Source organism: Manis pentadactyla, chromosome 1 (assembly GCF_030020395.1).
Source record: "Manis pentadactyla isolate mManPen7 chromosome 1, mManPen7.hap1, whole genome shotgun sequence".
In the NCBI taxonomy this organism is placed as follows: Eukaryota; Metazoa; Chordata; class Mammalia; order Pholidota; family Manidae; genus Manis; species Manis pentadactyla.
Genome location: NC_080019.1, coordinates 218,360,940 through 218,383,952, shown reverse-complemented (window position 1 = coordinate 218,383,952; position 23,013 = coordinate 218,360,940). Strand labels below are relative to the sequence as shown.

The 23,013-nt window shown below is 40.9% G+C and overlaps 1 protein-coding gene across 3 annotated transcripts in view; it reads right to left on the bottom strand.

Moving 5' to 3' along the window:
• The window catches only part of EIF4E3 (eukaryotic translation initiation factor 4E family member 3), a 115,960-nt gene that overhangs the window by 64,212 nt on the left and 28,735 nt on the right, over positions 1-23,013 (bottom strand). The window contains exons 5-7 of one of the 3 annotated variants that reach the window (XM_036877538.2): positions 20,968-21,034; positions 17,202-17,357; positions 8,088-12,960 (exon numbers count right to left, since the gene is read on the bottom strand). In XM_036877538.2, the coding sequence (XP_036733433.1) occupies positions 12,914-12,960; positions 17,202-17,357; positions 20,968-21,034 (270 nt within the window). In that variant the 3' untranslated portion in view covers positions 8,088-12,913. Of the gene's footprint in view, positions 1-8,087; positions 12,961-14,923; positions 15,180-17,201; positions 17,358-20,967; positions 21,035-23,013 lie in introns of those variants that run through there. The other 2 variants (XM_036877535.2, XM_036877539.2) reach the window with 2 other exon arrangements.

The window sequence follows — 23,013 nt, the reverse complement described above, 5'->3', positions numbered from 1 at the left end:
GGAACCTTCAAGCAGGTGCCCCATGTACAAAGGGACACTGGCACCAGAATGAGCCCAGGACCCTGGAGGGCTGAAACCCAAGGGCCTCTTAGATTGCAAGACAAGAGGGTTCCTCTCAAGCTTTGTGGTCCAGGGGGCCTTGGCTCACCTTCTGAGCACGAGGGGAGAGCAGGCAGGGACAGAGGCAGAGGGCTGGAGACACCAAAACCCGGGCTGGCTGAAGCCTGGAACGCACGTGTTCAGAGGAGAGAGGAGGCCCTGGAGCCAGCTCATGGGGGGAGGCACACTCCTCAGTGTATTTCGCTCATTGCTGGACTTTAAAACATACAGCTTTAAATTATTAAGGATCCTGGAATGCCACAAACTTTTGAAAACTGCCTGTCAGGATCACAAAAATACTTGGAGGGAGGATCTTCAAACCAAGTGTCAGAAGTGAGAGATGGGCCCGCGTGACCCCACTTCACTCCGCACATGTTTATCAACCATCAGTCCTCTGGGGGGGTGGCACAGCTGTGCAGAAGGAGATCCTACAAACTTATAACATAGGAGCACAGGGTATCTAGAATTGTGTATTTTGCCTACATATTAAAGGAAAAAACTGTTGGGGCTTTCTTTCCAAAATTATGCTATAAAGGTATGAACCCTTCATTTTCTAAAGACTTTTTGGGAAGGCATAAAGCACGCCCAGGGCAGTTAAGGGACCATATTTTGTGCAACTGCAATTCTACTAAATATAGAAGGCAGAGCAATCACATGAAGGATGCGAGCAGTGTCCTCGGATGCTCCACAGAACAGGCGGATGACAAAGCTGCTAAGAGGGTTTTGCATCGAAATCCTGAGCTCCCCGATTTAGCAGAAGGCTTATTGCACTCTCTCATGAGTGGGTTGCCGGAGCAGGCCCACAGGAGTTGGATTTTGAAGCCCACTACTTCACCTTGTCCGAGGCCTGCCTTAAAGGTACATAAATCCCCAGGACTCGGGGAATTTCCTTTTTAACCAGGTAGAAGTAAATTTGCTTATCCAAACTCAGGCTAGCTCTAACACTGGCCAGATATCACAGGCCAATTTCTTTTCTTTTTAAACCTTATCTTTGCGGCAGAAACATAAAAGGGGAGACCCACAGACATTTCAGATTCATAACATACTACCTCCTCGAATTCTAAGCGGAAACTTTGCTCTTGAGAAGAGGTGAGCATCTACTAAAAAAAAGTCATTTTCTCTGTCAGGAGGGCTCCCCGAGCACTCGGTCGCAGCTGAAATGTGTTTTAATAAGGCCTTTCTCCTTTACAAGCCCGGCTTGTTTTCAGCAACATCCCACAGCCCGAGCAGGGAGGAAGATGGCTCTCAGATATCCTTTTGTTACTCTAATCAGAGCCAGAAGGGCCGTACTGACTTTCGGGCCTGGGGGAGTTGTAGTTCTTTTGTATCCATCTCATCCAAGAAATCAAGTTTGATTAATTTGTCATCAAGGAAAATGTGCGATCCACTCCGAGCCAGGCCTTTGAAGTGGAAGGATGAACTTGGGCTGCAAAAGCCCAGGTCAGCGGGCGAAGCAGCCGCGGCGCCGAATCGAACAAGTTCTCCTCTGCAGAGGCGCCTGCTCTCACGTGTAACACTTTCAAAACGGAACAGAACAGACAGAAAATACCTTCTGCATGCACAAGTGTTCAGAGCTGGACTGCTCCCTGTCCGAGGTCTCCTTTTGTTTACTTTAATTTTGAAAAGAGAGTTATCCGGGCTACAAAGCAAGAGAGACCCAGAAAGCAGGCAGCCGCGCTGCAAAGCATGGGGGTGAGAGGATCTGACCTCCTGTCAATCTTAAAAGACCACTTCGAGGGGGAGAGTCCAGAGGGCTGAACTCTGGTGTCAGCACGTGCTTCTGGAATGAATAATCGGGAGGGGTCTCCAGATGGGTCATGGGACAGATGCTCATTTAGGACCCTCTGGTCTTGTTAACCTGCAGTTAGTGTAATTCCCAAACCGCTGAAAATGCATAAGGTAGTGGCCCCAGATATTATATAATCCTAGACTGAGTGTCATATTTCTTGCTCAGATGCTATATATGCTTTATAAAGTATTGCAGGGCTTTTAAAAATTACAGAGTAAGCAATCTTTAGACATTCCACAGTGTTAAGAATCCCCATATTTAACATGTTGGGGCACAGGTCTTTTTTATGATGGTTACCCCTAAGGTATATACATAAAGACACAGTGAATTACTGAGCAGAAGTCAAGGGCTCGCTTCGCTTTTAAAGATGTTTCAAAAGCACCAACAAATTATAAGCAGCCTTTGTGGTTACTGAATTCAGTGTCAACACTATTAGAGAATTTTAAAACAATAATGAGATTAGTGAAAACTCTCTGTGTTGGAAATGCAAGGATATTTTCACTCAAAAAAAAAAACCCCTCTGGTTACAACAACATTCAAACATGCATTGAGTTTATAGTACAGATAGGTATGTGTAACTCGAAGATATTTAAAGATATACTTCCTGCCTTTCTCTAAGGCTCAAGAGTTTTAAGGGTCTTTAGCAATCCACCAAACTGTAAGCCCCATGGAGAAGGAGTGTCTTTTGCTTATTTTTGTAACCCCATTGCCTAGCACAGTTATTCAATAAATACTTGTTGAGTGACTGAATCAATTTCTTCAGCTATATTAATGCCTATTAACTTTCCTCAAAGGTATCCAGGATTAAACAGGGTACTCCTGGGAGCCTCCCACAGTCCTCCAAGGATAAGTTCCAGCACCACAGTGGACAATATGGTACCTCTGGCTTTCAACAAGCATTTGTTCAGCCTGGACAACATTTTCATCAACGGAACATCCTTCTTTTATTCCTGAGTAATACTGGCAATAACAGTCTTAGAAAATAATTAATTGGAAGATTCACTCCAGTTCTTCAGTTCACAGCAAACTGACTCAGAAGTTGGGGATATAGAGGTCAAGAGAAGAAAGCAGGTTGGGCTGCCCCGGTGTGGTGAGACAAAGTAGACAGACCAGTAAAGGAGCAGTTAAGGGAAGGAGTGAGTTTGGCCAGTGTTACCACCCACAACTTGCAGGGCCTCCAACAACATGACCTAGACAAATACCTCAGGAGGAAGGTGCAAAAGGTTCACTGGGTCAGTTCATTCCCTTTACTGTATAGACGAATGACTACAGTCAACTAATGGAAGTACCCTTTACTAATTCCCTCCACGAGCCAAGTGCTGATCTGGATGAGTAAACAAGGTATCTGCTTCTAAGGAGCTGTACCTTCTACCCTTCTACAGATGACAGTGGGGGATCTGAGGAGATGAGTAACTTGCTCAAGACACGAGCAAAGGGGATTTCAACCCAATTAAGCAAATTCAAAACTAAGCTCTTTGCATTATGCCAGCATGCTTCCCCTCTAATTGCTGACATCCAAGACTATGTTGAACATCCCACAGAGACTCAACCCAGACAGAATCCCAGTCTCCTACCAAGAGCACCAGACCTTTTATCAGGATACCAAACACTGGGGTCAAGAAACCAAGTTTTGATCTTCTCTGCTCTTCTCCTTTCCAATCACTGGTAGAAGCATTTGCAAACACAAATAAGTTAAAGGTCACCAGTAAGAAACAGACGAGGGATTTTGCATGATCCATCTGTGCTGGGATAATTCAGAATTGGCCGTGAATATGTTGAAGGGCCTACACTACACCAGTAATTCTTTTTCACCTGCCATCCACACCAGTCAAATGTGTTATTCTTGTACATTCTTTAGAGAAGGGTGTTAGGCATGTGTATCTACAGATTGGGCACTCAATAAGTGAGACAGAAAAGCAAACTTCAAGTATAAATTATTAAATTCCCAGTTAAAAACCTTGAGGAAATAAGCAAGTGGATGAGAGTGTCCTAGTTGTAAACTGGTTTTGAGTCAAATCTGCTCATGCGAAATTGATGCAAAGAAGCGGATTAGAAAATGTGTACTTTTCCACATAAGGTATGGAATAAAGGAAAGATCGTTGATTTTAACAGCCAGAATATTTGGAGATTGGCCTGCAACTCTGCCACCAACTGCCTGTGTGACAAACAAATGCTTTATACTTTCTGGGTCATCTCTTCACCTGCAAAATGAAAAGGTTGAAGTAGGCCAGCAATTTTTCAATCTTTTCCTTAAAGCTGTAGATCCTTTCCTTAAGAAACAAACTCTGAGAAGGAATCTCAAAAGTCTTACACACTGGAATCCTCAACTCCCATCAAGACATCCTAGCATTGGGAGAACAGGCTGGAGCCACATGGCTTTAGATGCACCTTGGCTCTGAGATGGACTGGCTGTGTGACCTTGGGCAAGTTACTTCACCTCGTGGAGCCTCGGTTTCCACATTCAGGAAATGAAGACAACAATAATAGTGCCTACCTCATAGGGTTCTGGAGAGAAGTGAATTAATCTGTCTGCTTAGGTGGCACGGAACTCCAATATACATTAGCTATTATTATTATTACTGATATTTGAGCTAGGAACAGAGCTGCACACTACAACAGATGTCAAACTGCGTGGTAACTGACTAATGGGGGTAGCAGTTGCTTACAGAGTATCATTCTGCACTTTTCATGTACAGGGCTCATGAAGAACTTTTCTGAACCCAACCTTCATAAGTAGAAGAGCTTCTGGATATATATTTGCGTGATAAAACCAGAAAGAAATACAAGGAAGTGCTTACTGTAAGTCAGGGTCATGGTTATTTTAGAAGGGAAGGTGGGGGTCAGGACTGGGAGGGGACCCATAAAGGGAGGTCTTGGTGGCTGGCAAAGTTCTATTTCTCCACCTGGGTGCTCCTGTGGAGTGTTCTCCTTATAGCAATTCACTAACTTACACTTTGATTTGGGTGGTTTTCTGTATCTTTGTTTCAGTTTATAATAAAAAGGTTTTGAAAGTGGTATTTCATAAAACAGAACAAATGAGCATATAAATTATGCCCACTGGCTTCCAAAATGTTAACATTTTGCCATGCTATTCATGTCAGTATGGGTATGTTATTGTTTAACCACACTTCAAAAAATACTTAAAAAAAAGAAAATTTTACAATAGGAGCTTTGTTTGCAGTATCTTAAAGTATTTCTGTGGAACCGGCCACCTGGAGAACACTCTTTGAAAGCCAACAGACTTCTGTTAAAATTTTATTTATGATCCCATGATGTTTGTTTTCTTTTTAAAAAAAGATACTTTCTGAAAATCAAAGTCTAGTCCTTCATATATTGACTGTTTTCATGAAATACCAATTATTTTTACCTTAAAAAGTGAACATTGCTTCAGTGTTTAACCTTTATTCCCATCACTCTCCAGGAAGACTGAGCTACAAAACCCCCGACCTTCCTAAGATCTAAAAGCTTCCTCTAGGTTCGTGCTTTCTAGAATTCTATATGTGCAAAAAACAAATGATTTAAGTTTGCCAAGTACAAGAGGAAACTGGGGAGTAAGAGCTTGTCCACATCTTTGGGTCTGGGAGAAGCACGCACATTGAACCACACCATCTGTGCAAATGGTACCGCAGTTCAATATGCTTATCATTAGAAGGGCTTATGATTTATGCTTGCTAGTTAAATATGCTTATGATTTGAACTTATTTTCTCTGGCAAGAAATAAGCTAGTCAGCAGCACAGCACAGACAGATGATGGGAAATAGATACATATTTCAATGATAGACATTTTAACTTGCTGAGCCTTGTAAGCGCTACTGTTTTCTTTTCTTCTTAGTAACAAAAGACCTATCATCCTGCAGGATTCCAGAGATTTTTAAAAATACATTCATTAATGAAAATAATTTGAAGTTCTTTAACGGCAGTTGCTACCCTGAAAGGATCACTGGGGTTGGCCTCTAAAAACTGTATCTTCTGTGGGAAGGCAGAGGTTATGCTTATAAAACAACGAAGAACACATTTCCAAAAGTGCATCGATAACCACTAGATGATACAGTTCCCATGGAATACATGGCAGCAGTAATCACACTCAAATATGAGAAGGCGATATTAGGAAATCTTAAGGCCTTCAGAATGTTATCTTCTGCCCCTCAAAGATTTCATTCAATTTGCTGTGTTAAAATTAATTGGGCATCACATACATAATCCTGAATGGTTTGCTTCCATGGTAAGAGAGGAAGTCTGCAGATAAATGGGAGAAAATAACAGTTTGCTGTTTATTTTGTATTTGTTTTGTTTTGAAAGGGATATATGAGACAGCCAGAAAGGAGGAGTAAATTCGCTTTCCTTGGCTAAATGGAGGGCAACTGTATCTTTGGGGCAAATGAGAGAACAAATGAGAAACAAGAATAATTGACTTACTCTAAAATGAAACTATTCTTAGCAAAGGGTAACAAAAGAGAATTAAAACAAGCAAAATGTGTTTTCTAAGAGATCAAGATGAGCCCAAGCACCAAATAAGCTCAACTGAGGAGTATAAGAAACAGAAATAGCTGCTTCCCGTCAGAGTGCCGTAGATGACCAACCCACCAAGTGTTAGCGCACCAGGGGCCTCGCTGCATTACAGGTGGACAGTTTGAACATGTGCTGGGATAAAACAGGACTATGACCATCGCTATACATACACTAGGAACCTAATTTAGATGAAGTCATGTGGTTAATAAAATTGCCTGAAATTTTAAACCCGAGGGAGGAGAATGACATTTCTATATTAGAGAACCCAAATACTGAGTGAAAACTAGCGGCAACAGATTACAAATGCTCTCAATACAAAGCTCTATAAACGAATGAACACAAACAAATCCCATATCGTTGTAACTTAAAAAAGGAGGCAACACAAATCCACGGCATCATGGTCCCAAATTAGAGAACTGCAAGAACATTTGCAGGAGAAGTCTAAACATTTGTCCTGAACACATAAATCACTATCTTTTCAAGGGAGAAAAGCATAGTCTAGTCTTACCTGATTGCTGCAAAAGGCTGGAATAAAAACTACTGACTTATAGAAGCGACTTTCAAATGTATCTGAACATCAAACACAACACACGATATAAAATAAAATAACTAGGACAGAAAAGTTTTCAGTCTGACCTTAAAAATACTGAGCAAATCACTAGATGAAGCCAGATCAAAAGGAAGGGTATTACACCAGCTTGTAGCCATATGTGGGAGGGCCCCAACGGTACAGGGCACAGATGGTATACCATGGGGAGGAGAGGGGGGATACAGGCAGCTCCAAGGCAAAAGGCAAATAAACCTGCTTCAACTTACAGGTAAGACAGCCTAAAAGAATGAATCATTTTGAATGCAATTGATAAGAATTTAAATTTGAGACAAATGGTGCTAGATAGCCAAGCTAAAGGGTGCTATCACTAAGGTGAAGTACTGAAATCCTTCTGTGCAATAATTTAAATAAAACTAAAAGCTCACTGAGGGACATACATTGCAGAAGGATGGAGTCCTACTATTAAATGATTACTGAGAAGATGCTTAAACCATTTTTAAAAAACTACACAGTCGCCGTAAGCCATATTACCTAAAGCTGAAGGAATTGGGGATGAACTTAATGTATGCTAACAAAATTCACATCTCCATTTGAAGACAGAAACCTTATAAGCTTATTAAAATGCTCAGGGTCCTTTAATATTCTCCATTCATCACATAATGGTAAGTGTTAACATTAAAATTTTTGCCTTCTTAAACCTTCATATGTAAAAAGACAAAAAGCACCAATAATTTTCTATAGAAAACTCAGAAACATTCATATTTACTTCATGCTCATTTTTCTAATGCACAGTCACCAGTTTAATGAATCTCAAACCCTGGATCCAAAATAAAAACCTAAGAAAAATTCTTGGGCTTCAACAGTAGAAATCTAAATTTACATAAAGAAATCCTATAATTTGTTCACTGAGTTGGTAACATTTTTCAGGCAACAATCAAAACAAAAACCTTTAGCACAGATTCCTTCAACCTCATGATTTCTGAAGGACACAAGAGCATAGAATATCCAAAAGGCTATTTTACTGGATTTCTAATAACACATATATACAATGGGATTCTAAATATTAGTAGCAATGGTGAACAAAAATTGACTTCACAATGACTTTTGCTTATCATACACATGGGTAAGGGAATACTTACCTGATTTTTTTTTTGACACTTCTGTGAATTAAAGAATCCCTCCATTTTAGTAGCAGCTTTGCTAAGTTACGTCCAGGAGTGACAGTTTTAGTGGAAATTCATTCCCAGCCTACTCTGATAGTCATTGAACAGTTTTGAGTTATTTTACATGCAATTTTATAGCTCTATAATGTTCATTTAATCTTGTTCAATGATGCTGAACCCCAGATGCCATAAGATATTATAGAAAAGTAGTTACCACACATATGGAGTAACTACTTTTTCTGAACATTAATTTCTTTTCTCTTAACAGGCTGAAACGGTATTTAGAACGAAAAAAGCCACCACTCTGTATTAAAGGTTTTATATCATGGACTTCCAGAGATGGGCTACTCAATATTCCTGTGGTCCTAGCCATAAAGTTTATATTTACAAGCATAATCTGCTCAAATCTTAGTTATAATGGCTTTCTCCAAGCCCCTACATGGTGGTTGGTATTATACAGTTGAATCAGTCAACTGAGAAAGCTCAGGGTGAGAGGCTGCCCTCATGTGTCATATGTGGGAGGTGGATAGAGTCAGGGGTTCTTAAAGGGAGGTCTGAGGACCATCCACATTAGAATCACCAGGGGACTTGCTAAAAAGGCAGATATCTAGACCTCCCAAATCTGCTGAATCATAATCTCTAGAGTTGGGGGTCGAGAAATTTGCATATTAAATAAGTACCCCAGTGATTCTTCTGCATGCTAAGGGGTGAGAAGCACTGGTAGATGATCTCGAAGGTCCCTTCCACTCATATATTCGAAGAGTCTGTGAGTTTTCTTTTAAAAATGGAGTTGTGTCAGCAGGATGAGTTATCTCTACAATACAAATGGTGACTTTTAGCCTGAATGAGCTGACCTAAATAAGAAGTGTTCTAAGATTTTCATGCACAGGTAACAAGAAAACAAAAACTGAAGAGTATAATTGGATGTGTAAGGACTCTTAATTGGGCTTTCTCCTCATTGGAGTAGAGGGATAACCCAGTCTAGTTGCTACACAGGAGCATAGGTACCAAGGGCTTGTGACCACACCTCTGTTACTATCTTTTTCCTCCTCACCTCTGATTCCTCTCAGTAGTTGGGGCAATTATCCAGGCGTTTACAATCCTGAGTCACCAAACTCTCCTGTCATTTTTAGTAACCCTGCATATATTCTTTTAAGAAATAAACTACCTACAGGCAGTCCTCTACTTTTCATTTGTAATGAGTGAAATCTTACAGAAACATACAATATAGGAAAGGGGAACAGTAGACATATTTTTAAAGGGGAGTTCCATATTTAGAAAGCTAAAATTAAAAAAAAATCAAACCCTAATTTTACTTCTCCCTTTGGGCACAATATTTGATGAAATATTTCTGGTATTTCCTATATGCTAGTTTATGTCATTCTCTTCATAACTACTTATAGGCTCAATGAAAACCTAACATTTGAGACTTCTAAAGCACATCCAGAAAGTTCTATCTTTAACACATTTTTATTAGGTTATAGGTGAGCTAAACTTCTGTTGGTACTGTCTAAGCAAAGTTTTACAGAACCATAAGAGCAAAATGTAGGAATATCTTAAAATAATTTACACAAACACAGCTGGACAAATTAGGCTGCCGAGGCAGAACTGTTGGCTGGAAGGCAGCGCCACCATGTGATCACTCCAAATGTTGTCAGTTTTGTGTAAGTACAGCAGTTGGGATCCTCTAAGAGGTGAGTGTCTCTTAGCAAAGGCACACCTCCAGTCGTAATGAGCTTATTTGCAAACACCAAACTATAACCCAGAGAGAGGCAGAAAATGAGGGCTATTTATAGCAAGAACACCTGATTACGTACAGGCCCATTGGTGGCCAGATTGGATCAGATTATTTAGAGCTTGAAGGGGGCATTCTGGGGTTAGGTTGCCAGGCTTTGAGTGTTCTCTGTTTAAGGAAGCCTGGACTGGGACGTAGCTTTCAGACGTCAATGCCCAGCTCTGTGGCTTGCAAGCTCCATGTCCTTTCACAAGGGACAGGTCTGGTCAAAGCTCTGTGGGTAGATAGCACTTTGCATGTATCTGTGTGTATGCTGTACACAAGAATTCAAGAAGAGAGTTGAGAAGTTTAAACTTAACTATTCAAAGTTTACTAGAGTTGTGTTTTCCTTTTTGTGCCTTTTTGGCCATCGATTTTACATGGCAAATTTAATAGCCACTTTATATTAAATATACAGACTGGCTGTAAACTATACACCCTCATTTAAGAAATGTGAAAAAGTGATGGCCACGGAGGGAAAGGAGTAAGTCAGCACTTCAAGAAGAGCTTACGAAAGGAAACTGAAACGCAGACCAGTTACTTTAAAGGGAATTCTCCATCCCTATGTAAAGGGTGTACACATCCTGATGAAAGCAAACACCTGTGCTCTGACAGCCTCATCTGGAATAACGGAAGGACAAAGAGCACATGGGTTTTGATCAGAGGCCCTGGCTCTCCATCGCACACACTGAAGGGAGACAAAGAGAAGGAAGTGCGCCCTCTGGTTTCCGTATGGCTCTATGCGGGGAACACAGTTTGCAGCTGCAAGGACTTGGCTGAAGAAAACACACCTCTCCTGCAAGCTCTTCCCTTCCCTACACTGGCCAGGCTGGGTGCCCCGGCCCTGACACAAAGGTCACAGGCCCCACAAAATATGTCCTCGAATCTCAAAAGAGTATTAGCTTTTTTAATCCAAGAAGGTAATGAGAGCCTTTCAAGCGGATTAAATCAGCTTAATTCATACAAAGTCTATGATGAATGAAATATTCAATTAAAACAATTTCCAAAGAAAAATCTGACAAAATCCTCTTCTTAAAGTCACATAGAAGATAGGTTCTTAACATTTGGCAAGCTAAATCCTCACAGCTGGTATTTTCCACAGGGTCACAAAAAGTTGCACAAGTTCTCTGGGGCAAAAATCTGCTCTGGGTGTTAAACCATGTTCCGTAATCATAAACAATACATACTAGTAAACATTAATGGGAGGCCTAACATTCCTATTTATTTTTTACTTCAAAAGCTACATACATGCAAAAATTGAACACGTCATCACAATGCTTTAAATAAAGTTCAAAAATAAAGATACTTCAAAATCCATTTACTTAGGGAAATAGATGACAATTATAGTGAAGATAATTCAGTGATCCTTTTTTTCTAATCTATCTGAAAAACAATTTAAAAAAATTTTGAAATTCATGTTCAGAATTTTTTAAATCCTTGAATAATTTAAAAACAAGTTGGATGTTAGTATGACATTTAGAGAAACAAATTCCAAGCTTTTGAAAAATGAGTCGGATATCCTTATACCTCATTTAAAAATCACTGAAGAAACTTAAGCTTAGAAACAAAGCAGTTTTTTAAGACTATGATCATTGTTACTATGTTTGATGTGCTTAGTAATGCAAGTGACTGACACAGCTTTTATAAACAGGTATTACTGGAAGTCCTTTAAAGTGTTTGAATGGGGAATTTTATTTACAAACACAGGTTGGAGGTCTGAAGTAGCCTCCCCTCTCTCTGCTAATCAACACTGCAAGAACAATTAAAATCCTGGGTATAATGAAGCTCTGAGTGCCCGGTCCCTTCCTGCAATGCCTAAGCATACCCGAGCTCCTCTGGCTTCAAGGAAAGCCAGTGAGAGCAAGTCTCTGCCAATGGCCCTGCCCTTTTCAGGTAGAAGCAAATGGAGCGGGGGCAGAGTCAAGAGGGGGCAAGTGGCCCTTTGGAGGCTCAGTGTTCCAGACGTGGCCAATTCCTTCTACCAAGACCAGTGTTTCTTTGGTAACATAATACGGTATATACCAACAATTCCAAAAATGAATGCGAGCAGAATGCACTCAAAGTTCAACTTTGGGAATGTTCCCATTCATCCTGGAGATCACATTAAACTTGCTGCTGCTAAATGAAAAAGGCAGGGTTTGAAAGCTGCTCAGCCTGGGAGACTATCGATTATTGGAAATGACGTTTAATGTGAACAATTAAAATATCATCTCTTTAAATCAGAAAATATAAGACTTCCTATTGGGAGAAATCCCTTGCCACCACTCCAAGCCTTCCTTCGACAAGACCAAATTGAATTCTGGTTAGAAATATTTCCACAGAGGGTCCAAAAACTTAAGCCTTTGATTTATATCCTGATACTCAACTCTGATTACAGTTCCCATGTTAGGCGACCCAACTATTATCTTCCTTTTATTGCTAAGAAAACACTTTTAAAAAGGATAAAGAAAAGATATGTGTGCTGTCAGTGCAAACTCAGATTAAGTATGGTTTTTCTTTTCCCTGGGACAGAAAAAAAATCAAGGACCAGTGCGCAGTTTGTAGGAATGTGTCATAACAAATAATCAAAAAACAGGTTTCACCACACTAGTATTCCTCCACAAATGGTGTGGTTTTCAAAGCAGTACTGTCACGATTGTGCAAGTCTCATTAACTAGGTAGAGCAGTGCTACTTAAAGGGAGACCAATTTCTTGCGCCTCAATGAAAGGGGAGTGTAGGAGACAATAATTAGACTGAATAACGAATTTAAAAGGGGGAAGAAAAAGAAAGAAAAAAACCAAAGTCAAAGGAATACAGAATTTGGTAAGAAAAAAAAAAAAAAAGCAAGTAATGTGACGGTAGAAACCCAAACCATCTCCCCCCACCCCACCTGCCACTTGGAGTCCTAATTGCCCAATCTGCATGGACAGAAACCCACTCTAAATTGACCAGCATCGAGCTTCGGCAAGTCTTCTCTTCACTCTCCCTCCTGTTAAGACCGTTTCCAAAACCAATCAGCAAAGGACAAAGAATTCTTTACAGAGTGCAATTAGTGTTTTCCACGTCCACCTTCAAAAGCATGATGCTCTTCATGGGCTAAAGGACAGAAAAAAAACAAAAAAAAGAAAAAAAGGAAAGAAAACTTTAAGCAAAGGATGGGGCAACCCTCCTCTAAGGCATCTCATTCAGTTTCCCCCAAAGCTGGCAAAAACTCAAACAACTTTTTGTGCCAATAACTGTTAGCTAAGGCGTGCATTTTCTGAGAAACGTAATAATGAAAATTAAAACAAGGAATAAACAAGCAATGGGCATGCCGCCTATTTCTTCTTGCTGTGCCGGAGAGGATGAGTAATCCGACAAGCTGATGAGAAGACGTGGGGCTGCAAGCAAATGCGGCTGGGCAAAATGCACCCCGCCGCGCGCATGGGGCGTGGCCCGACGTCACCCGGACAGGGCCATTCACAAGCCTATCTTTAAAAGTAAAATAAGATAAAAATAAAACAAAGAACAACACAAGGGTGGTAGTGATCGTAGTATGTTCCCCCCATCGCACCTCTGAATACCCTTTGTGGGAAATAACATTTCCTAAAATTGGTGGGTCTTTTATTTTTCCAGTCATGTTTGTTTGTTTGTTTGTTTCCCCAGCCCGACTGTCTGACTTGCAAAATTGCTAATGACAATTAGGAACTTGAGTAAAAAAATTACACAATCAAAAATTTTTTTCCAAGTGTTACATTTTTATAGAGTGGAAGTGGGAAATGAGAGCAGAACATTTCCGCCAAGGCAAAAGGCCAAGTTTGAAAACTTACTTCCTGGACTCAGTTAAGCATCCTCATGAGGCAAGGGCAGCTCTCCTTTCAAGTGGAAAAGTCCCTGTGGCTTGGGTCTGATAAATTCAAGGGTGACTCAGGACCCCCTGAACGTGGCCCCTGCCTGGCAGGGAATGATGTGCTAGGAAGGCACAGACCGGCTGGCCCGTTCCACCTGTCAAGTCTCTCCCAACTTTCTGTTTTTAATAGGGACTAAATGCTTCAGACTGGTGTGGGCTGTGGGGCGGGAGGTGGGGGGGTGGAACCGTAATCCCTTCTGGAACAGGCTGTTCACCCCTAACTGTTATTCCCTTGAACAAAACACTGGGGGAAGCGCACCTGTGGCTACCAGGGTTCCCTCAGGCCGGCCAAATTCCTAAGGGCAGTTTGCAATCCCAGCTGATCCAACTGATCATTTCTCACATGTACGACTTAACAAATATTTCACTTTTCATGATTTTCCTTTTAGGAAAGATTTTTAGGGCAGACACCAAAGAAAACACGGTCTACTTTGCAATAAAATATACATGGCAGCTGGGTCAAGACCTCTCAGTGATGCTTAGGCTCCAGATTGTAAATGAAGAGCTATGAGCTGTCCAAAGACATTTCTTACTTCTAAGTGCAAGGGACTGTCGGGGGTGGTCCTAGGTGAGAAACTGAAACACTACCATTTTATGGGTTACAGAGACAGTAGAACAGAACATTCAGAACTAAGAGAGCTCTGGAAAACAGAAGTTCTGTCAGCCTTAGGTTTAGCCTTGGTAGAAAGGGAATACGGAAATGCTTGAAGCCAGGAGTCAGCGAACTTTTTCTGGAAAGGGGCAGAGAATAAATATTATAGGTTTTGTAGGCCATAGGGTCATTGTCCCAACTACGACGTCTACTGTGGTAGCACTAAAGCGGCCCTAGACAGTATGTACACAAACAGGCATTGATAGGTGCCCCTACACTTGATCTGTAAATTGTATTTCATGCAATTTTCACATGCTACAAGACATTTCTTCTTGAGATTTTTCCCACTATTTAAAAATGTGAAAACCATTCTTAGCTGCAGCCCATACAAAAGTAGGTGGGGAGGGGGCAGATTTGGCTTGAGGTTCATAGTTTGCCAGCGTCTGCTCTGAGCATTTGTTACATCAGAAAAGATGTCATTCAGCTGCTCTAAAGAACCTCACAGAACTGGGGGCAGGGGGCATGTCACTGTTCATGATGAGTTTCTCAGTCAAATAACCAATCTGGATCCAAATCATATGCAACTTTTCAACAGCCCCGTCCTCAACCATCCTGCTGGAGGCCTTGACCGAATATGTTCAGGCTCTTCCTACACAGAAAATCTGCCATGTCACCTGGCTTCTGTTCACGGGCTAATACTTACACCAGGATCCCATTAACAAGACAGAGTAAAAGCATGGAGTTGGCCATTTCCAACTTAGCTTACCCTAGGACCTGTTCTTCATCAGGCTCTGAGTAAGATTTCTGCCCAGACTTCATTTTTACAAACCGATTCTGCAGCACACAGTACATGACCCTACTGAGTAAAGGACTGCCTGCTTTACATAAAATAAAGAAAATGGCTTGTTTTTTCCAATTTGGATTTTTATGTGAATAAATTTTGAGTTCTTAAATGTTAATTTATGCCATAACCAGTTCTGCGTCATTCACAAACTTCACAATGGCGTCTATCTTTATGGCATCTATTCAGTTTGATTCAACTGGCCACATGGCCATGATCCCTACTTTTGCTTGGCTTTGTCTTCCCGGTGCTATTACAGCAGCTAAGCAGGGACGTGTCCTTGTTCAGTCTGACCTGACGGCTGCTGCCTGGACAGACAGCCTAACACTCTGGCCTAATCAATTGCTGACTCTCAGATCATGTTCAACCTGCTGCTAACCAACGTGTCACCTGGAAACGTAATCAAAGAATTCTGAAGTAGAAGGAACCTTGGAGATCATGTAAGACCAACCTTCTCGATATTTAGATGAGAAAGTGAGAGGATAGGAAGGTGTAACTTGCTCGAGGTCCCACTGTGGAAGTGGGGCAAAAATCCAGAGTGCCTGACTTTAATGGTTCTAAATGGCTTTTCTCTCGTTTTGAGTCAAATGTGGAGCCAGTTCAAAGGGGGTAAAGAACGTTCTAGCCCCATTCATAAATGGCAATGAGACGCTTCTTTGTGGAGAGTTTCTGCCGGAGTTAGTCTTGTGGAATAGAAAAAAAATGGAAAGACCCTCAGCGACCTTTCAATTAATATGTGGCTTGAAAGTGCAATGAATGTTCCCCAAGGAATGAAAATCACATCTACAAATGTGCAATTTCCACACTGCACGGCCAACAGGTGACCTCTATAGTGCCATCTTTCTTTTCATTTTAACTTTCATTTGAAATTCAGAAGCTAAGCGCCTACTGAATTATCAGCAGCCGCAGAGAAGTCTCACTGCTTAAAATCAAAATCATCGGGCCCGTGATTGTATAATTCCTTAGAGGGAGGCCTTAGTTTCAACATCCTCTATCATAGGAGGACAATTAGAAAAAACAAAATTTGATCGTTTTCCCTCCTTTTTGGCAAGTGGTCAGGAAAAGCAAAACAGTAGTGGGTTGCATTTCAGCAACTCTAAAACGCAAGTTCCCCACCCCCTACCCTACATTTGAGGACCCTGGAATCAATCATGCATCATAGTTTAACTGGGAGCCTTTCATTTTCTTTCTTAGTAAAACTAAAAATTAATACTTACCATCAGCTGCATCTTAGATTTAGTGAAATACTACATTAAAAAAAAACTGGGATATTGACTCTTGGAATAGCTTGGGAAGTGGGAAATTTATCACATATGTTGTAGGGCCGTCAATCCTTTTCTCTAACTCATTGTTAAAAGTGTAACCCAGTTTGATCTCCCAAACATTGGTTGAATAGCATTAGGCTGTTTTCATTATGAAAACGATGACTTTCTCAAAAGAGCACACAAAGGCAATGAACATGAATCATGATGCAATGGGTCCACACACCTATTCATACTGTTAACATTTCACCACTACGCGTGAATTCTCTTTCCGTTCTGTGTCACAGCCATCCGTAATGGGGGAGTATTAGCATTTCAGTGGAACATTCAATCATCCCTGGGCTCAGAATGAGTTCCTCCACAAATACAGATGTCATACATTATAAATTCCTGTTTATGAAGGGATGATTGAGTATCTACCTGCCAGCTCATATAATAACATTTTTGTTACTGTTGCTACAAATAGAAGGTAATTTCATCTGAGAATGACAAATTTAAGATCAGCTTTTAAATTTCTGAAATAACAAATACAAGATGTATCTCCTTTTCTGATTCGTGCAACAGTCAAATCTCATTTTAGTACCTGAGGCTAAACTTGGCTTTAAAAAAATATAGGCTCACATGTGTGTTATTGAATTATTTTCTGGATTATAGAACTTCAAGTGATTCTGCCTTCATTCACCTCATTTGCAACAGTTTCTAAAAAGTGTGATGGAAAAAGCTAGAAAGTAGTAACTGAAATGAAGCACTTACGTTTATAAAATACTGCTTTAAAAGATATGTGGGGCAGAAGTTCATAGATCTTTTCTAAAATTGTTGCTTCACCCACCAAAGAGGCATTTACATTCCAGACTTGGACGACATCTTCTCTGTCCCGAACACTGACGCTAACTCCTATTACTTCGTCATCTGAAGGAAAGGCAGGGAAAAAAGATGTGAGTGATCATTTCAAGTCTGCCTGCATTGTTTTTTAAGCACTTATCATTTCACCTGTATGTTATGGACAAGATGATAACAAGGTGGCACGAGAGACTCCAAAATAAATACTGTTTCTAAAGGGGAATCGTTGGATGAAAATAAATTAGCAGCAAAAGCTGTAGCAGCCACATCACTGATCCAGGGACTTAGATAAACATAATGTTCCAGCCAAGCAAATTTTCCAGATAAGTGATTTACCCTTTTGAACATGTTACCAAAGCCTTTTGACAATTTCTTACTGTTTTGATGAGAGCTTTTCTAAAATGAGTTGCATAATGCTCTGCCCTCTGAAAGCCAAGTGAACTCAAATGAACTTTTCCTCGATGCTGGAGTGCCTTTCTTAAGAAGAGCAAGTATTTTTCCTGACGTCCTGGCAAGTGTTTAGAGATCTTAGGGTGACTCGTGCTATCTGCGCCGACAAACTGGACCCAGACTGTGTGATCTGAGTGGTTCGTTTGGCTTTTTTGTGATTTGCTTGTCTGCTACTTTCCTATTCATTCTTTCTGTTTTCTAGTGCTTCTCCCTAGCCATGCCCCTTCTGGGGTTTTGGCATTTTAACTGTGGGCTTGAGAATCAATGACCATCTGTTAGCACAGTATTTAAAGAGTAAGTATCTTCTGAGTGTGGCTGTGCTGTGACAGTACTTCAGTGAATGGACGTTAAAGTATTTATCTACACTGATTAATGTAGACCTTTCTTTTAAAACTAAATTTTGGATTTGGGGCTGCCTTGTAGACATTTGAAACCAGTGGTTGAATGAGGACGACCTGATGAATTGCCATAATGCTGCTCCCTTGCAGCCACTTTGTGGACATTAATCGGCACCGAAACAATAGGGACAAGGGTTTGTGACTCCCACTTTACATGCTCATGAGATATTAATGGAATAGGGGCAGCTCTCTGCACTTGTATACACAGCATCAAAAAGTCAAATGCAAAAGATGACTATTATCAAAATTAGGAAATTTTGCTTTAGTTACTCTTCTTGCCCAGTTTTCCTAATTTGCTGTGAATCTGGGCATCTCAATATTTCTGACATCAGATTTTCTAATGGTCTTCTGGAGGTTAAAATATCATAGTATTTAGATACAATTTAAATGAGGACACGTCCAAATTACTAATGGAGTTCACCTTCAGTAAAGTGATTTCTCTCTTCCCTCCTTCCTTCCTTGTCTCCCTCCACCTCTTCCTTCTGTCCTTTTCAAAATGAATTTGATCCTGGCTAAATATGTATGACTTGACAGTAAATGACTCCACTTACATAAATGTTTGGAAGCAGACAAAACCAGCCTATGGTTACTCAGAAGTTAGGATGGTAGCCACCTTTGGGAGAAGGGAGGGCCAGGAGGGATTCTGGGGGGCCAGTAATGTTCTGCTCATTGGCCTGGATGCTAATTAAAGGGATTTGTTTACTTTGTGAATATTTATCAGGCTGCATGCATTTGAGTTTGTGTACTTTTCTGTGTACATGTCACATTTAAACAAAACTTTATAAAGAAAAATAAAGATCATGGCCATCCGTGCAAACTTATTATCCCATAAAGAAATTTGTTTCACATATAGGTTTCTTATTTTTTCATTTACACCTTCAACACATACTTGCTAGAGCTCAATGTAAATATTATGTGAACATAAAATCATCAAGTAAGGAGGGGAGCTTTGCAGTTTACCACTTTCAAGAATGGCCATGAAGACCCCAGATTAGCCTTCTAGGGAAATGCCAGCATTCTCCAGAGTTTTGGTATTGCCCATTTCTACGCTACTGGTCACAGATTGCTATAACTGAGGGATGCTAAGTATGCTAAACTGGCAATATTTTAGTCTGGCTTGGCTTTTGGTAACCAGACGTAGCCAACAAGCACAGCACTTTCAGAAATGTCATGGCAAGAAGGCTGCAACTCTTAGGCAAAAATGAGTCTATCAGCAAACATGGAATACTCATAAAGAGAATCAACCGGCAAAATGCTGATGACTTTAGGGTGCTGGCAGTCAGTGTAAGACAACAGAGCCAGGAGGATCCCCTGGTTAAAGTAGGGGCACAAACTTCCAATTATAAAATTAAAAAGTCATGGGGATGAAAAGTACAGCACAGGGAATACAGTGAATAATAATATAATATCTTTGTATGGTGAGAGATGGGAACTACACTTATGGTGAGCGTATCATAATGTACATAATTGTCGAATCTCTATGCTGTACACATGAAATCAGTAGAATGCGGTATGTCAACTATATTTCAATTAAAAAAAAAAAAGATGGGGGAAGTAACGCCCAGAGAAATTATCTGACTTGCTTCAAGCGGCAGAGCTGGGTTAATGGAAGAGCCCCGGGTTAATAGTTAATGGTGTTCTCATTTCCTAAGTCAACCACAGAACAATAGGTCTTCTTTACTCATTCCTGGCTATTTATTATTACTTAGACTATTTTCCCTGGTGCCGGAAACAGGAATAATTCATACAGAAAACTTGCTCTCCCAGGGATTTGTGTTTATAATTATACCGAAGGACACATTTTTAGCTGCATAATGTGAAGCTGGTAACTACTCCCTATTAAAATAGAAGAAATCCATTCTTTCAAGACAATTTCTTCTTAACCCAGGTTTTCCCTTAAGTGACTATAGATAAGCAGTGGTGTGAGAAGTAATGGAGACAAAGTAGAATTACCGAAACTACTAGTGAGATGGATGTGAAGCTTGCCGTGGCGCTGGCGGGCCCCACCGGGGTTCCCGAGGACCAGAGAGTCATCTCAGAAGTCTGAGAGCAGATTAACCAATACCAATTAGTTAAAAAAAAATCTTAACTGAAAGCTGAGCAGGAAAAATGTTATTCTAAATGGTACCTCAGACGCATTCAGAAGGAACTATCCAAGAAGCAAGTGAAACTTTGAACAATCAATTCAATCCTCCTCTTTGGTTTCATGATAGAAACAAAGCAAAGTAAAACTACTCACAGAGGCTCTCAGAAAGTCACTCAGTATTTGAAAATGGTCTCCAAGGTGAAGTCCTGAAGACCTTATAATGTAGCCTCAATTGTGGGGTCCCAGAGCATCCCTCCCTTCCCTGTGTAAGTCTCTGAGCAGGGCATCAAGAGAGGAACAGGATGACGTGGGGACAGGTGAGAGATAGAAAGGACTGACCCTCCCTAACGACACACTTCCCTAGACCCAAAGGTGCTTGCCCCCTCTGAAGAACAGGAATGGGAAACCTACACAAATTGCATTACTAGCCCAACTGTTACTGCATTCTCGTTCTTTTTCCCTCTTAATTTTGGCCAGACATTTGTGGACACTATTAAAATAAAGCTACAGGGGAAAATATGCATATGCACACATGCATATATATATATAATATACACATACGTACGTACACATGTAACTCTAAGCGCCTCACTCACATGGAGAAAACCTAGGTAGCTTCAGTTACAGAACAAACAACATCAAAACAGACAGAAAGTCAAACACACGAGAACAAACTTGTGCAAGTAACAAGCAGGAGCCGCACACACACACGAGCGGGGATGAGCAGAGCTGTGGGCTGTGTTACCTGCAGCGGTATAGTCTGTGAACTGTTCCCCGATAGTCGCCAAGAGCAGCTCTTTCCAAACTGTGGACTGGTGGGAAAAGAACAAAAACAAAAAAGCAAAAGAAAACCAAAAAAAAAAAGGCAACAACAATACAGATACACTTTTAGACAATTGTCGTCAGAAGCTAAATAATAAATAATGAATAATTTCTTCAAATCCACACGTACTTTCCATGCCCATATATGAAACCCACACAAATTGTGTTAGCAGCCCAACTGTTACAATGTAGCCTCAATTGTGGGGTCCAAAACCCACAGATGTCTCTAAATCACAGGTGGAAACACTCTCCACAGTGGCATATACTGTATTGTTTTATGAATAACTTTACCCAGACAGATACAAGTGATTCAAAATCACAAATTTTGCGTCCGTTGATTTGTGTCCAAAGTCACAAAGCTCATCTCTAGTGAAACCTTAGATGATGTTCAAAGGAAGCAGGGGGACATGCATTCAAATGACTTGTAATTTTCCAATTTCTGTATCATTCACAGACTCACAATGTATCAGCTGGTTCTATTTGCATGCTATGAGTAAAATCTTTCTCTTGAAAACCCTTTCTTCTGTTTTTCTTGCAGTTTATATGGTACTTCAAAGGTGACACAAGTGAAGAGGGCTTAAGGAAATGTCTGGTTTACTGAATACCTGAGAATTGCAAATTTCCACTCCAGGTGCATGGTTTGTGCTAAGGGGTGGAGCTTTATGTGTGCATTCATGCATTTCCCTGGAAGAGTTAGCACATGCTCTGGGCTACCTCCTACCAGTGAGAATGACTGGAGGCCCTTCTCCAGATCTCCTACCACCTTCCAGCATGCACTCAGGTTCCTGGAAGCTGAACAGCCCATCCTCTTCCTTCCCCTTAAGAGGTTCTTGGTCCCATTTTATCTCCTCTGCCATAGGTCACAGGCTCTGTAAGCTCCCAGAACTGGGTGCAAATCCTGACAGGCTGCTTAGCACCCGTGACCCAGGCCAGGTTATCAATCTCATGCAGCACCAGTTTATTTAGGGGAACAGGAAAAAAAATAACAGGGCCAACCTGCCAGGGTTGTTGTGACTGTGCAATTAGTCAACAAATGTGTTCAAAGGGCTTAGCATTGTGACTGCAACATAAAGGACTCCACATTTCCATAAAAAGCTGTGTGTTTGCTGTAGACCAGGTGCTCAATACATATTAACTATAATCATAGTGTTTGTTATTATGTTCCAGTGAGTTGAAAGCAGCCCTAGCTGAATTTTTAACCAAGACAAGAGAAGTTAACCATTGTGACCTTTCCCTCCCAAGAAGGATTTTCTCTTCTCCTTCCTACACCCTTGCCCATTTTGGTCTTCTTGTCTCCCATCTAGAAATCGCCTCCACCTGTCCCATCTGTGGTCCTTTACACCCATTAACTACGAAGCTGAGGGTGTTGAGAGGAAGTCAGGGGAAGGGAAAGCTCCCTCCACTGTGCTGAACTCAGATGACACTGGCCTAGGAGATTCTCATTCATCACAAGTTCAGAGTGGGCTGACCTGCCTGGGACTGAGAACACTTGTATAGATATGAAAGTGGCATTCTCTGTGATTCAATGTGGCCAAGTGGGCTAACAAGCCAAGAAAAGACAAATGCACCTTTTGGCTATGTTTCCCCAAAGGTGGACACCATGACTGTTTCCACTAGAATTCAAAGCCTAGTGCGAGTAAACGAAGAACATGAAAAGGAAAACATCTTCTTATTGAAATTAAAAGCAACTCACAGTCCCTCGTTCTATTATATTCTCTACTCTATTCTCTCTACTTTTTAAGGGGGCAGGAGGTGCTTCTCAGCCTTGCCTGCTTTGTGATTTGCTCCCCTGATACACCATGAGTGCCAAATCACAGGCAAATCTTGGAGCTACACATCTTGAAGACAGTTTGTATCTTCAACATGTAATGCTGATCATGTCTTCACATTTGTGCTTACAGGGAAATGACTCCAGCTCAGGCCTACAGGTCCCTGAGATGTTTTAATTCCTTGAGCTTATCCACATGAA